Source organism: Falco rusticolus, chromosome 1 (assembly GCF_015220075.1).
Source record: "Falco rusticolus isolate bFalRus1 chromosome 1, bFalRus1.pri, whole genome shotgun sequence".
Classification (NCBI taxonomy): domain Eukaryota; kingdom Metazoa; phylum Chordata; class Aves; order Falconiformes; family Falconidae; genus Falco; species Falco rusticolus.
In genome coordinates, this window is record NC_051187.1 from 107819833 (window position 1) to 107833416 (window position 13584).

At 38.1% G+C, this 13584-nt stretch overlaps 1 protein-coding gene across 5 annotated transcripts in view; it reads left to right on the top strand.

The window, feature by feature from the left end:
• FAM149A (family with sequence similarity 149 member A) overlaps positions 1–11981 on the top strand; it is a 32555-nt gene extending 20574 nt beyond the window's left edge. For 4 of the 5 annotated variants that reach the window (XM_037394873.1, XM_037394844.1, XM_037394864.1 and 1 more), the window contains 11 exons: positions 80–222; positions 2438–2563; positions 2706–2882; positions 4676–4866; positions 6150–6304; positions 7426–7529; positions 7744–7968; positions 8278–8398; positions 9206–9343; positions 9702–9780; positions 10628–11981. In XM_037394873.1, coding sequence (XP_037250770.1) covers positions 80–222; positions 2438–2563; positions 2706–2882; positions 4676–4866; positions 6150–6304; positions 7426–7529; positions 7744–7968; positions 8278–8398; positions 9206–9343; positions 9702–9780; positions 10628–10701 — 1533 coding nt within the window. In that variant the 3' untranslated portion in view covers positions 10702–11981. The remainder of the gene's footprint in view (positions 1–79; positions 223–2437; positions 2564–2705; positions 2883–4675; positions 4867–6149; positions 6305–7425; positions 7530–7743; positions 7969–8277; positions 8399–9205; positions 9344–9701; positions 9781–10627) is intronic. The other variant, XM_037394853.1, reaches the window with a different exon arrangement.
• The last annotated feature ends 1603 nt before the right edge of the window (positions 11982–13584 follow it).

Here is a 13584-nt window from a genome sequence, read left to right on the forward strand (position 1 = left end):
TTGTCCTGTTCTTTAAATATTGCGGGTTTTTTGGTATACATGCATACTTGCTAACAACTATAAAATTTATAATTCGTAGGAATTTGATAAAGCCAACACACAGAGAGTGCATCAGTTACTTTGGGAGATCGATGAGATGCTGTTTGAAGGAAAAGTGACCTCCCAGACTCAGAGTCTGCAGGCAGAATGTGCAGACTGGGTTGACCAATTTCCTCATCTAAGGTAAGGAAATTTCTTGCTGGTACTAGTTTTAACCAGTCATCACTCTAATGTAAATTTTGGGGTACCCTCGTATGAATTGCTCTTGGTGTATGGCACCAGTAACACTTTTGCATTCAGATCTGGATCTCTGGGACTGAGCTGTGCCATAGTTGCACAGTAAGTATGGGTGGTGGTGCACTAGCAGCTAATGCTCTTTGTTTATTCTTAATACAATGATTGCAGGCAAAGATACTTTAGCAGGATGTAACAAGAAAATAATAATGCACCATTTTCGTAATGACTTTTTCTAAATAAAGAATACACTTGTTTTTACTGTAAGTGAAAAGATTGTGAAATTCCAGTGTTAATTCTATTATTGATTCTTCTAAAAAGAAACGAAAAATGAAGGCAGACACATACTTCACATATGCTGCAAAGCTATAATCTCTTCCTAGGCTATGGAAATCAAGGTAAAACAATATGTGTTATTAACCTGGCAATAACTAGTTAAATGGATTCAAGGATGTATACATGATTAATGACAGTTGTTTTGCATAGATGTGCAAAACATCTAGGCAGCCTGATGACTGCTGCTTATTACACAGGGGACAGAAGTCAGTGTTGCACTGTGTTTGCACTGTTCTGCCTTCGTAAATGATGGCATGTCATTCTGTGTGAGCTGTGGCGGCTTTAAGCTATTCTAAGCACAAACCTGCATGTGCTTATCTTCTATTCAGTAATTTGTTAACAACATTACAAAGAATGCTACAGTAACTGTGGTATGCTTTCAGCGCTTTTAGATAATTTGCAGAGGCTTGTTACTAGTAAGTATAAAAATCAACTAATAAAGCTTGTGACACTTCGTCAGGAAAAAGAGAGAACTGTTAAATAAATCTGAGGCAGTTTTTAGTAGCATTAAGCCATGCTTTGCCTTGTTTAGATACTGTAAAAATTAATAGAATATACATAAAATGGAGACAGTTTTTGTGCTGTGTAATTAATTCAAAATATTAAGTAATTTCAATATATTTTTAGAGTATTTTCACTAGGTGGATGGGGTTTTTTAAGTGATTTCCTGTACTTAAAATTTTCTGATTCAAATCTAATGCTGGCAATACCAACCAAGTCCAAGAGGTTCAAAGTGAACTGAAGAAGTCTGGGAGCTCTGTGTCATTTGGTACTAAGAGATGTGGTACATCCTGTGGTTTAGAAAGAAGAAAAAAAATTACACTCATTATTAAGCTTAAATCTTAAAACACAGTTTGTGTTGACTAGTTACGCAGAAGAATAGCTTCTGGGATGCCAGATTTATTTCTGAGAGTTGTGCTTCAAATTGCTTGCTGGTTGGCTTTTTTTGTTTTTTAAATATGTAAAACAGCTATGTCGATATATGAATACTTATCTCAGTGTGTGGGAGTAAATGTACTTGTGAACTGCCATCGATAAAAGATCCTATCTATTTAAAGAGAAAGCTTTTTTTCATGTCTTAGAAAGTGAAAAATAAAAAAGGCTATTGATTAGAGCCTTCGTGTGGCACAAAGTGCTGTTCTGTAAAAGGTAGCCATAAGAAAATGTGTTCAAGTGAGTTGAACATAGCTTCTTGCACTGCAGATGCGATTGGTAAATTCTTTTGAGATCCTTTGTGAATGCTATTAAAAACAATTCAGTAAGCAGTGATTATTATTTACCTATACCGCGTTCAGAAAATTTTATAGGCTAATTTTGTGTACATTAAATAGAGTTGCTTTTACCTTTTCTCTCTGCCTCTGCACATGAGGCATGTTGGAGTTTGCATTTGCTGAACATATAATTCTAGCCTTAACTATCAGTGTAAACATTTTGGATTCGGACTTCTGCTCACGTTGCTGGATACTGGAGTTGGATAAATGAAGTCATAGCAGATGTTATTTCTCTTCTGCATCCATACGGAGTTTTGATAAGAACGGAAGTGTGTTTATCTGCCTTTAGAACAATTTTAACAAGTTTGACTATTTGCTCTTAATAATTATAAGCTAGAATCTCATCCTTTGTAAATCAGCTTAACTATAATGAGTTAAATACTAGGCAATGTTAACATTTTGTACAATGCGCTGGCCCCTGCATGAATTGGTTTTTCAAACCAAATGTAAGGTGTGCTTTTGTACAGCCTGCTGTTTGCAGCTATTTTTGTTCTTGATATTTGCATATGGAATGGATTTCCATCTAAGATGCTGCTTGGTCTCTTCTTTTTATTCAGGGTTCTTGGAAAGCAGCTCCTATTGCCGAAGGATGAAGGCTTTCAGCATTTTCAGAGCAGAAGTGATAACTTTGTGGATGCTACGTGTTTACCTGGCCTCCATGAATCTACTAGTAATATAAAAGAGTATGTTAATTTTTTAAGCTTTTTGGTCTTCCCTCCCTAGAAACATGTACAAATATTACTTCTGTATTGCTGAAACATTTCAGTATAATTAAATAAGCACTTTCTTCTTTCTTTAATTGGGATTTTGTTGATATTTTTTCAGGCTCTGCATTTCAGGCTCTAAACTGATCCCTACAGTATCTCCAATACATAAATTACCAGACACAAGTTCTACTAGGATTTCTGCCTCTGACTCATCCATGTATTCATTCCTGGAAGAAGAAATCTATGATGTGGATGGAGAAATAGAAGAATATCTTGCCTTTGACAACAAGGAGCTGTAAATAACAGATATGTGTATTTTTGAAGAATATAATGAAACATTATCAGTGAACCCAGTCAGGGTTCATAAACTGTGTTTCTCTTCTGTAAAATACCATTCCTTCTGCCCGTGTTCAGTAGCACAGGGCATGTGGAAGATAACTCGCATCTCCCATGTCAGAGGAGTGTGTCTTATCCAGTAGTTGTTCTGAGGTATTTTGTGCATGGGGATTCAGTAAAATGTGTGTTTGAATTTTGAGACAGTGAGTAGAATGAAGGAATCCCTTCTCCTCAAGTGAGTGCCTTGACCACCAGGTTGTTTGGTGTCATTACACTGTGTGTGCTTTCATTGTCAGCACTAATGAGTCTTGAATTCTCTCTGTGCAGTGTAAAACAACTTTGTGAGGAGATGTACAGGTTGCATTTTGATTATTTAGAGCACTCTTGTGAGTGACAGGAGTCATGCAGCTGTTTTCTTGACAGTGCAGCCTAGGTTTCCAGTGAGCCAGTGGAATGTTCCAGCTACTGGGTAGATGGAAGACCATAACGCGCTGTTTTCTAAAAGGCCTCTACGAGGGGGAAACTTTGGTAGGGCTAGCGGGGCACAAAGCATAGCTTCTTGTGCTAGAGCTTGGCTCACTTGGAGGAAGAAAATACGGTTGTTCTGAAAAACTGAGGAGCCAGATTGAGACCCTTCCACTTCTGTGTTTAGAAGAGAGGGCTTGGGTGGCTGCCTTTTTGGAAAGGGTTTGCGTTTAAGAATCCTCTTAGGATTCTTCTCTCTTCATTTTGCTAAGTAAACAAACAATTTGGGAGACACAACTGAAGGTGCATTTCTCTCCTTTGTGCCTCCTTGAAAATGTTGTTTTAGTTTCCTTCAATTCTGAAATACCTTGTTCTCTGTAACTAAAACATTAGGTGTTACAAAGCCTGATACAAAAACAGCGTGGTCATTTTGTGAGCTGGACCATTCGGCCAAATCTCAGTGACGGTTAAGAAGTTTGCAGTCCAGTTTGAGGAAGAAGTGATGGAGAAGAGAAAGGGAGAAACCAGTATGAATTTGAGATCATCCTTGTAATATAAAAAAAATAAACTGTTTCCTTAGAAAGAAATATGACAGCATTAAAAAAAGAAAAAGGTTAAACTCTTCTTCAGGGGTGTTTTAGAAAACCAAGTTAGGAAATGTTGCTACACTGTGCTTCCCTAGGGAGGGAGGGAGGGGACAAAAAGTGAAAAAATAAACAAACTGTCCACACAGCAGTGGAAAGGAAGGTGTTGAGTGTAAGGTTGTGGACTCTGCCGTTCTTGTCAGGCTGCAGAAATCATTTAAAGTTGTCTTTGGTCAGTGGTGGAGTGTTTCAGATGTGTGCAGGTGTATGGGACATGATAAAAAAGAAATGTTTTGTGTGGTAGTCCTCCTGCCAAATGCAACAGTAGTTCACTTATGGTAAAAAATACAGTATTTAGTCTCAAATGACTAAATGGCTATGGCGAAAAGTATAGGATTTAGTCTCAGGTGATTAAGTGCCATGTACAAAGCTGTTCCTTCTAGAGCTGCAGATCTTCCTGTTGTAATGCCCTACACTGGATTGTTTAATTTTTCACCTTCAAGCAAAAAAAGAAGAAATTATTATATGTATTTGGTAGGTTCTGTTCCCCTAGGTACTCTGTGTGTTTGATTTTTTTTTTTGTGATCTACATCTGACTGGCTTTTCTTTCATATGTATGTTTCTATTCATTTTGTGTATTAGAAGGAGTGAAAATAAAAGTCAAAACTGGTGGGAACTCATTTGAATTTGCTTCCTTTGTTAGTGATGATGCGAGCTGGGAACAAAAGGAAATGCGTCTTGCTGAGAAAAGGAGTAAGCGTGGCATTCCTCCTGTTTCTCCCAATGCCTGTATCAAAGATGCCGTGGCTTCTGAAGTATTTGATCATGTCTGGAGCAGTGTAATTGGAATATTGGAGGAACTGATTAAAAAAAATTGGGAAACTAGTATCACAGGTATTTGGTATTTTTCAGATATGGTATTTATCAAATCTAACTCAGAAAAGTGTGTTGTTTTTGTTGCCCCCTGCCCCTTAAATAAAGCTTGGGAAACATGGGTATTTTAAGATAGCCATGTTGGTAGTACAGCACTACAAAAGACAGATAATGCCTTAGCATGAACATGCACCCACACACATACATCGACCTAAAATAAAAACATTCCTACTGATTTTCAGGGAGTTTTTTATCAGGGGTGTAAAAAAAGGAAGAATACTGACTGAAAGAGCTTAATTGCAGGAGAGCATGTTTTTAAAAACAAAATAAAAAAATCTTAATCACTGGTAGGTGTTTAAAGTGAGATAGACAGTCGTCTTGACAGTGCAGGAGTTGGAGTTTGATATAGGATGAAGAAATGGTGGTGCATGTAATTTTATTTGATGGTTTTGTATTCTAACAGTCTGTACTGAGGAAAAGCAATTAGAAGTGAAATTCTATTTAGTGTGCATGTGTTGTCTTTGGAGTCTGAGGGAAGTTTCAGTTCTTCTTTCAATGTATTTTAAAAAAAAACAGTAACAGAAGAATATCTGGGGATGGGTTTTGGAAATTACCTCAAATGAAAATCTACCACAATGTAAGAAATGGCAAAATTGCTCAGAATACTTGCAACATCAGAACTTAACATTTCAGGTGTTACTGAAATATGAAAGTGCTTTTCACGCCACAGGTGGTTTGTATAGCTCAATATTATAGCTTAGGGAGGATAGCTTAGCAGTATTATGATAGATGTACTCATCTTTACGAAGGGCGTAAACTTATGACAAACAGCAAACCAATGTATTTCAACTAAGAGTGTGAAAGAATTTGGGCTTATAATGGAAGTCAGAAGGCAGTATATACCCAAAATGAAACTGTATGTAGCTGCTGTCAGACAAGGATAGGGTCAATAGACTTTATAGCTATATCCATCTCTCTATATATTCTGCTTTAAAAAAATTATCTTCAGGAATCCTTAAAATAAAATTCCAAGAGTCTTAGCAGTATTTTTTAAAACAAACATCCCCCTTCCAACTCTACATGTATAGACCAACTTGTTTGTCAGAGAAAGCCTAAACAAATGGAAAAGCGCAAATGCTTTCAGAAAAGCATCATTTGTGGTAGATTTTTAAATATCATGAAAACTTTATATGAAAGTCTCCATTTATTGTGAAGTGTAATTTTGTTTGAATCCCAATGAATGATAGCTGGTAGACATATAGAATACCTCTTATTCCTTCTACTTTTCTTTTGCTGTTGTGCAGAGTGTGACAAACAGGTACAAAACCTGAAAGCTGTTACAGTGAAACTTCCACATTTGCCAGCTGTTCGTGTTACAGCAGATGCTAGGAGCATTCCTCTTTCGAGAGGCTCAGAAGCACGAAGTGCATCTTTTGGGTCTCATTTTGTTTCGTCACAGGTAAAAAGAGCTTTCCATCGAACAGTGTTCTTTTTTTCTGCTGACCTTGGACAGGTTCCTGGGTGAAGCTAGGAAAGTCTCTTCTTTCTTTCTTTTTTTCCTTTGTGTGTGGTTTGGTTTTTTTTTTTGGTTTTTTTTTTTTAACCAATTAGGTGTACTTAAAGTAAGTCATCTCATTTAAAATGAAGGCTCATTGAATGTGCCTTTCTTGTCTACTATTGCTTGTTCTTTGGTGGTTCTTAAAAGTACCATTTACCACTAAGATATTGCTGAAGTTGGTTTACAAAAAAACCTGCTTGTTGGACTACTTTCTGGCCTTATAAAGTAACTTTGCTTTTATTGTGGTTCAGTCGTTTCCTCTTGGTAAAATTTAAGAAACCAAAACAAGGCTCTTTGCTGGGTTGCAGGGTTGTGAAGTTGCAAGTGCTTTCCTCGCAGCCCTGTGTGCTTCGTGCTCTCATTCCTTGTCATTTTGTTCGCCTCCTGTAAAAGGGGACGCTGCAGTACATCCACCAGTGCGCTGGACCCTTACCTGGCTTTGTGGATGTTCGTGTTTGTACAGACAGAATGCCCTTTTGTGTCCCACTTGCTGCCTCCTCCCTGTGGCTCCTGTTTTGCACATTTGGTTTTTTTTTTCTTTTCCAGCCACTGCTTCGGTTTGTTTGCCCCACCCGGTCTCTCTCTGTTCAGTTCCAGTGACTTCATTCTTGTGTGCTTGCTCTTTTCCCATGCTTGTTAGCTAGTGAGATGAGAAACCTGGAAGAGAGACTACAACAGTCTCAGTGCTCCCTGTTGGTGTGCTTGGTTCTGGAGGGGTAGCAGCAGCCAGAAATTGTAATAAAATACTTAGATAAGCTTCAGAGGATCGAACTTTGGCATCAACTGAAACTTACATTGCAAATTGAGACGCAATTCACAAACTAAATTGCCCGAGTTCTGTTTATTAGAATCTGTTTAAAATAAACAAAACAATGTATTTGCTGTGGCTACTACTGAGAATTCTACTGAACATCGTAACAGAAACTTTTCTAAGAAACCGTTACATCTCTCCTAAGTATGCGCTTTTTGAGTTCTTCCTTCAAAAAAAGTCAAAGTTAATACATATTTGTTGCTTTTACTAGGTTCACCGTTTTTCCAGCAACTTTTGTAGCGATTTGAATGGTGTGATGACAATTCAAGCAAAGCCACTCCAACAGAGGCATGTTGCCACAGTAGAAAAAACACAGTAAGTGTCGATACTCACTTTTCAAAATGCGGCATAATTCATATTATGTAAAAGATGCTTTGTAATTATAAAACGGCAATAAGAATGCGGTCATCTCCTTTGTGTGTATCGCTGATGTGATAATGATCTGTAGGTTTTGCAATGGTGCTTTGTTAAGAAATCCTTCCCCACTCCCCCACCCGAATTCCCTATCTCGTTCTTCATTTTTCCCTAGGAATGAGCAAGAAGACAAACAACATAGCATTGGCCCCAGTGCTCCAAATTCAGTGTGCGCTAGGTTGGAGAAGATTGCTGGTAACAGTGTTCTTTCATCATCTCGGGTACTGCTGACATCTTCCAGGAAGCTGCCAAGCCATAAGTTACCTTCTCTCACTTCTGACCAACTCTCCTCAAAAGCTCCCAATACGTACAGTGATCAAGTCCTTAGGGGGACTAAATTGTGAGTTTTTTCGTTTTATTCTTTGCTTTCCTTAGAACTTTACTGAAATTTCACCAGTGAAGGATTTTTGCAAAATACTTGAAAACTAACCCGAGATTTATTACTGATTCTAGAATTCAGAGAGAAAAAGGAAGCAGAACCGTGTTTTTTGAGGAGAGGCATTTGTTTTATTTTTTCGTTGCTATTTTAGGTGCTGTTACTTTCTGTGGTTGAACTCTATAAAGAAATGCGCTGAAGTCATGTGAAATTATTAAGCAGTAAAGAAGTCTTTAATAAGAATTCTCCTAAAATTTTCTTAAAATTCGGTAGGAGTGGCAGCTCGGATCGTTTGTCTTCTGCTCGTGCACCTACAACCCGGAACAAGTTACCACCAATAAACTCAGAAGCTGTCGAACAGTATCTTTCAATACCTCGATTGCAGCAGAGCTCTGTGAGTTGTGTTCATTTTTGTGCTGGTGAAGAACTTCAAGCTATTTGGAAATAAATTGCTCTGTATCAGTGGTTGAAATGAGCGATTTTACAGTTTGGTTCATATTTAATATCTGGTCTAAACACGCTAATGTGTGTTACATTGGGCTGCCATTAGAATGCAGTAGAAGGCAGGTTAAAACCTCAGGTCACAAACAGATCATGGTGGAAAGGCTTTTCTCTGACAACAGAAAAATAGGGTTTAAAAATAAAAACAAACAGAAAACCAACCATCCAGACAGTAACCTTGCACTTATGTGCATCTGGATTTAAATAGCTTTTTCCAATTCACTAATGTTAGGTTATAAGAAGTAGAAAATTATGCTGATGGAAGTAGAAAAGGATACTGACTGAAAAAAAAAAACCCAACAAAAAAAAAACCCAACCAAACTTACTGATACTGACCTATTTTTGAATGGTGGGGAAGTAGTAAATCACTAGAATGAAAATAAATTGGCATGTTGATGATATTTTGTTTCTGAATAATATTTTGAATTGAGAAACATGTAAAGCATATTATTGTTATTTTTTATTATCGTTATTGTTAATAATAATAATAGCTTTTGGGGATTATAGACTAATATTAGGGAATGGTATCAAATCTGTTTGAAAAACATGAGTACCCTTACTTTACCTTAAATCGGTGCATTTGGTTAGTGAAAACACTTTCTTCTTCTCTTGTGTTTTTTTTTAATATGGCAACAGAAAAGTTATTATTTTAATTGATTCAATTGCTGTATTCTCTTAATGCACTTATAAATTCTCTCAGCATCGAGGACGATATGGTTGTAGCAGACTGTCAAGTGCTGTGCCTGGCAGTACCGAGGAATGGCGGCTCACAGGAAGAACTGTTATTGATCAGTTTTCAAGGCCCAACACAACTCACACGTTCAGGGTATGTTACAATGTAAGTAGAGACTTGGTCTGCAGGTCTAACTTACTGGGTCTTTCCTGATTTCTGATGTGCAGGGATTCCTGCTGCCTGCAGAGGGGAGCATGTTAAAAGGCTTTGAGGGGTGTGGGACCTTGAAAAGCAGAACTAGTGTATGAGGAAGACTTTTTTTTTTTTTTAATTTTTTTTTTAAGTCTTAGTGCATTAAACAATTCCTTTGAGGGTGTCTGTACGCTAGAAGCATGCAGTTTTAGTACTGCTTGGAGCTTTGCAGCTTGGTAGGACTCGCTGTACTGGACTAGATAAAAACTGTATTCAAACAATTTCAATAGATAAGCATGCCATACTGGCTGATACTATGTGTTTTTTACAGACAGACACACTTCAGAAGAGATCGCTGACTCCCATGGATTTTGTGAACCACAAAGGGACAGGTCAAGGATTTTTAATAGGTAGGTAAAGTAAGAATCACTGGAAAGCAAGAGACCAACAACCTACTAACCATCATACAGTCAACAAGTGCTCAGGGAGAGCTGTCTCTGCATAAAAGAACAACAGGTGTGCTTGGCAGGATCTTCTGAGTTTGGTTTCGAAGTTTCTTCTCACTTGATCTGAGATAGCCCTAACTCTGACTGTTAGGAATCCTGCAAAGCTTCTTTTCATTATTATGGCTTAGAAGGAAAAGAATTGCCCCTCATCTAAAGTTGTTGTTGTTGTTGTTAAGATTTCAGCATGTTTACATTTATAGCAAGAGTATGTGGTGGACAGGCTAGATGTTTTGCTGCTACTAGGGTAATAACAGAAATACTTTCATCAACTGTTTGATGACATAAATTTTACTTTAGCCCACATACAAATTAAAGAAGAAATAGTAAACTTTTTATGTGGGGAAAAATAAAATTGAAAATGTGCATTTTTAACATAAGTATAAAGTTCTCTTAAATAAATAAAAAAATCCAGTATTGATTTGCAACTATGTCTTCTATTTATAATGCCAGAAAAGAGAGCGGTCCTACATGGCTTATTGAGTTTCATTGTTACAATACAGTTGACTAGCCAGTTCCTGAGGTGTTTGAGTGCTTGTACATTATCTTTATTTGTTTGGAAGCTCCTTGAGTTTAAGTAATTATGTGATTGGCGTAATTATATGATTGGCACAATTATATAAAAGGTGATGAAAGAATAAGGGCAGGTAAGCACACGCTGATCCGAGAAGGCTGATGGAAGTAACTCGTACATAAGGTAGGAGTGTCTTTCAGATTCTACCACAACTAACAAACAATGTTTGATCTTTTCTAGGCTCACAGCATTACTACAGATCATTTCAGAGAAATCCTCTAACCTCAAGGAAGAGATTTCAGATTGCATCTTAACTCAGTTGAGGACGAAACAGAAAAAAACCCTGCAGTGAATGAAGACTGAAGCACTAAATTTGCCAGCTAGTATCTCGTGTCACAAAGAATGTGTGCCGTGTGCTGGCTTCTGCTGTGCCTTGCAACCCTCAGGATGCCTGCGTTGCCTTCTTTTAAAGTTGTCTGACCAGAGGTTAGATTAAAAGTTAGAGTAAAATGAAATAAGTGGTTGAGGCATCTGCTCTGTTTGCAGCTTCAAGATGCTGCTGCACTTTCTTCTCAGGCATTCCTCCTTTTCCATCTTTCCTTAGGAAATTGTTATTCTCCATATTGAAGCAAGTTAGTTACATTTAGGCCATGAAGTCCTGTTCCCACTTTTTTTCCTGTTTCCTCAGTGTTAAAGATGTTCTAGTCTATCCAAACATCAGTCATACACAGAATTTATACTTTTAAACAGGAGTCTGGTATCTCCTTGTTAACTGATGTTTTAACATTTCTCCATTTTTCACTCCGCGTATTGCACTTGTTCTCTTGTAAATATTCTGTCCCTGCTTTTTCTTCTTCCTTTGATTCTTTTGAGATGAAATTAATTCATTGCTTGTACTTATGCTTTCTAATTGTCAGTAACTATGGGAACTGCTGGGGTAAACTTTACCTCCTGTAAATAAAGTTTTCCCTGCTAGGCCAAACGTATTTATAGATGCAGAGCAATTGAACCTGCAGGCTGACAAGGTGGTAAGACTGTTCCCACTTCTTGAGATGTCTTATAAAATATTGCCTGTTATTGTGGAAATTAATCATATTTTGAAATATCCGAGCCTTCAAAGTTTTAACTTTAAAATGTGTACTTAACTGATGAAAGCATTATTTCATACCTCTTTGTATAGACCCAAATGGGAAGATCAAAGAGGAGGCTGGGGTTGCTTTCTGCTCAGAGATTACAGCCCCGATCAGGTCTGTGCTGTTAGTACTGTGTGCATTCACAGTCAGGGGTTCCTCCTGCCCTCAGAGAGCCAGCAGTGTAAGTTGATGTGACTGAAGAGCTGTTGAAGGGGAAAGGGAAGAGGACAGAAACTTAATTATTTGCCCAAATGATGCAGTTAAGTATAGAATCAGTTTCTTCTACTTGGTAACTAATGCCACTTCTCCTCACTTCCTTTTATGAATGTTCAAGGATTGGTAATCTAAGGCAAAACATTTGTCGTAATGTATATATCTGTACTGTTAATCAGATTTCTGGGTTTTGTAAATGGACATCAAGCACTGCGTTCTTTTGAGTAAATGAAAACATTTTAAAATTAGTTTCCTGGCTTATTATTTTTCTTCTTTGGCTACATTAAATTTATTCACTGGTAATACTGTGGTATAGTATCTGAGAAAGCAGAATGCTTTTGCTTTGGCGTTGCAGGTCAGTTTGAGACAGTTTCTTCAGAAATCTCCGGTCAGAGATGACAGAAGGTTTGAAACTGACATTTAAGTCTTTTTCAGCAGTGTGTCTAAAATATACTTTTGCTCTCCTGAGCGCTCCCTCCTGTACTGTATAGACATTGACAAGAATGCAGCGAAACAATGGCAAAATGTGTCCCTTACCATCCTGTGGCACTACATCGCAACACTGATCTTATGTTGTGGACCAGATGAAAAGATGAATATGTGACACTTTGGTTCTATAATGGCAGAAGTGGGAACCACACAGTTCCATCTTCTGACACTTTGTGAAAGAGAGAATACTGCTGACCTCTGTGATGTCGTGAAGCTCAGTCACTGAATTTCTGAATGGAGAGAGGAGCAGAGCAGCCAGCATCTGCTTCTGCAGCTTAAAAGGAAAGGAAAAATCTGCTAATTACTAGAACAGCAATGGAACACTCTCAGGTGGCAGAAGAGAGAGAATAGGGGTGTTTGCTGGCTGTCAGAAGTTTTTTAACGCTTTTTTCCCTTTTGGTCAGTTTTTAGAAACCTGTCAGAATCACAGGTCATCACTTAAATCCTGATAATCAGTCATAGAATACCAGGTTGGAAGGGACCTCATGTTTCAGTTTACCCCTGTGATATCACAACTTTCTGACTGGGTGTGGATCTCCTCCTGTTTGTTTGCTAGGCTGCGTGCATTGGTATACGCACACTTGAAGTGGTGGTCTTCTGGTTCTCATCTTGGGAGGCAGCCAAGAAATGTTGGTGCTGCTCTCGTTGGCCTGGCTTAATCGGCGTGTGTACGGGTAGAGTTCTTCACTCTTGATTCATGTTTTTCTCATGGCTGTGGGACTAATAAGTCTCATGTTCCGTACCAACTGCACATCCAAGTATTTACAAAGCCTACTTGTGTGCCAGAATGGTGTTGAAATTAATATCTTGGTAAATCAGGACTTCTAGGGCTATTGTACAACAGCAGCTGCTATGAACTGGGTCCTGTACTTTACTTGGACATAATCCTGAAGCCTGGAAGAAGGTTCACAGAGAACACAAGGTGTTCAGTACGTTTTCCATTACTTTTTTATCAAGGTTGAAGAAGTGAAGGTAGGAATGTGTCTTGTGGCCATTCTGGAGCTTTAAATAGCTAGAAGTGGTTGAGATGGGTGCTGGAAGGTCTGCAAGCAAGAGAAATTGAGAAGGCTTCCCAAATAAAAGGGCAGGGGTTTTCCTTTGTTGCTTTTGGTTTGGTGGTTTTTGGTTTTTTTTTAATCTGTGTAGCAGTTTATAGAAAATCACTTATCTGCTGTTGTTTAGACCCTTCTCCTCTCTTTTTGTTTTCTCCTAAGGAGAATATCAAATGGCACAAATATCCTTGTTGCAACTTACGCCCTGCATAGAGACCCCAAGATCTTCCCCAGCCCAGAGGAGTTCAGGCCAGAGAGATTTTTCAATGAAAATTGTAAGGGAAGGCGCCTGTGTGCTTTCCAGATAATT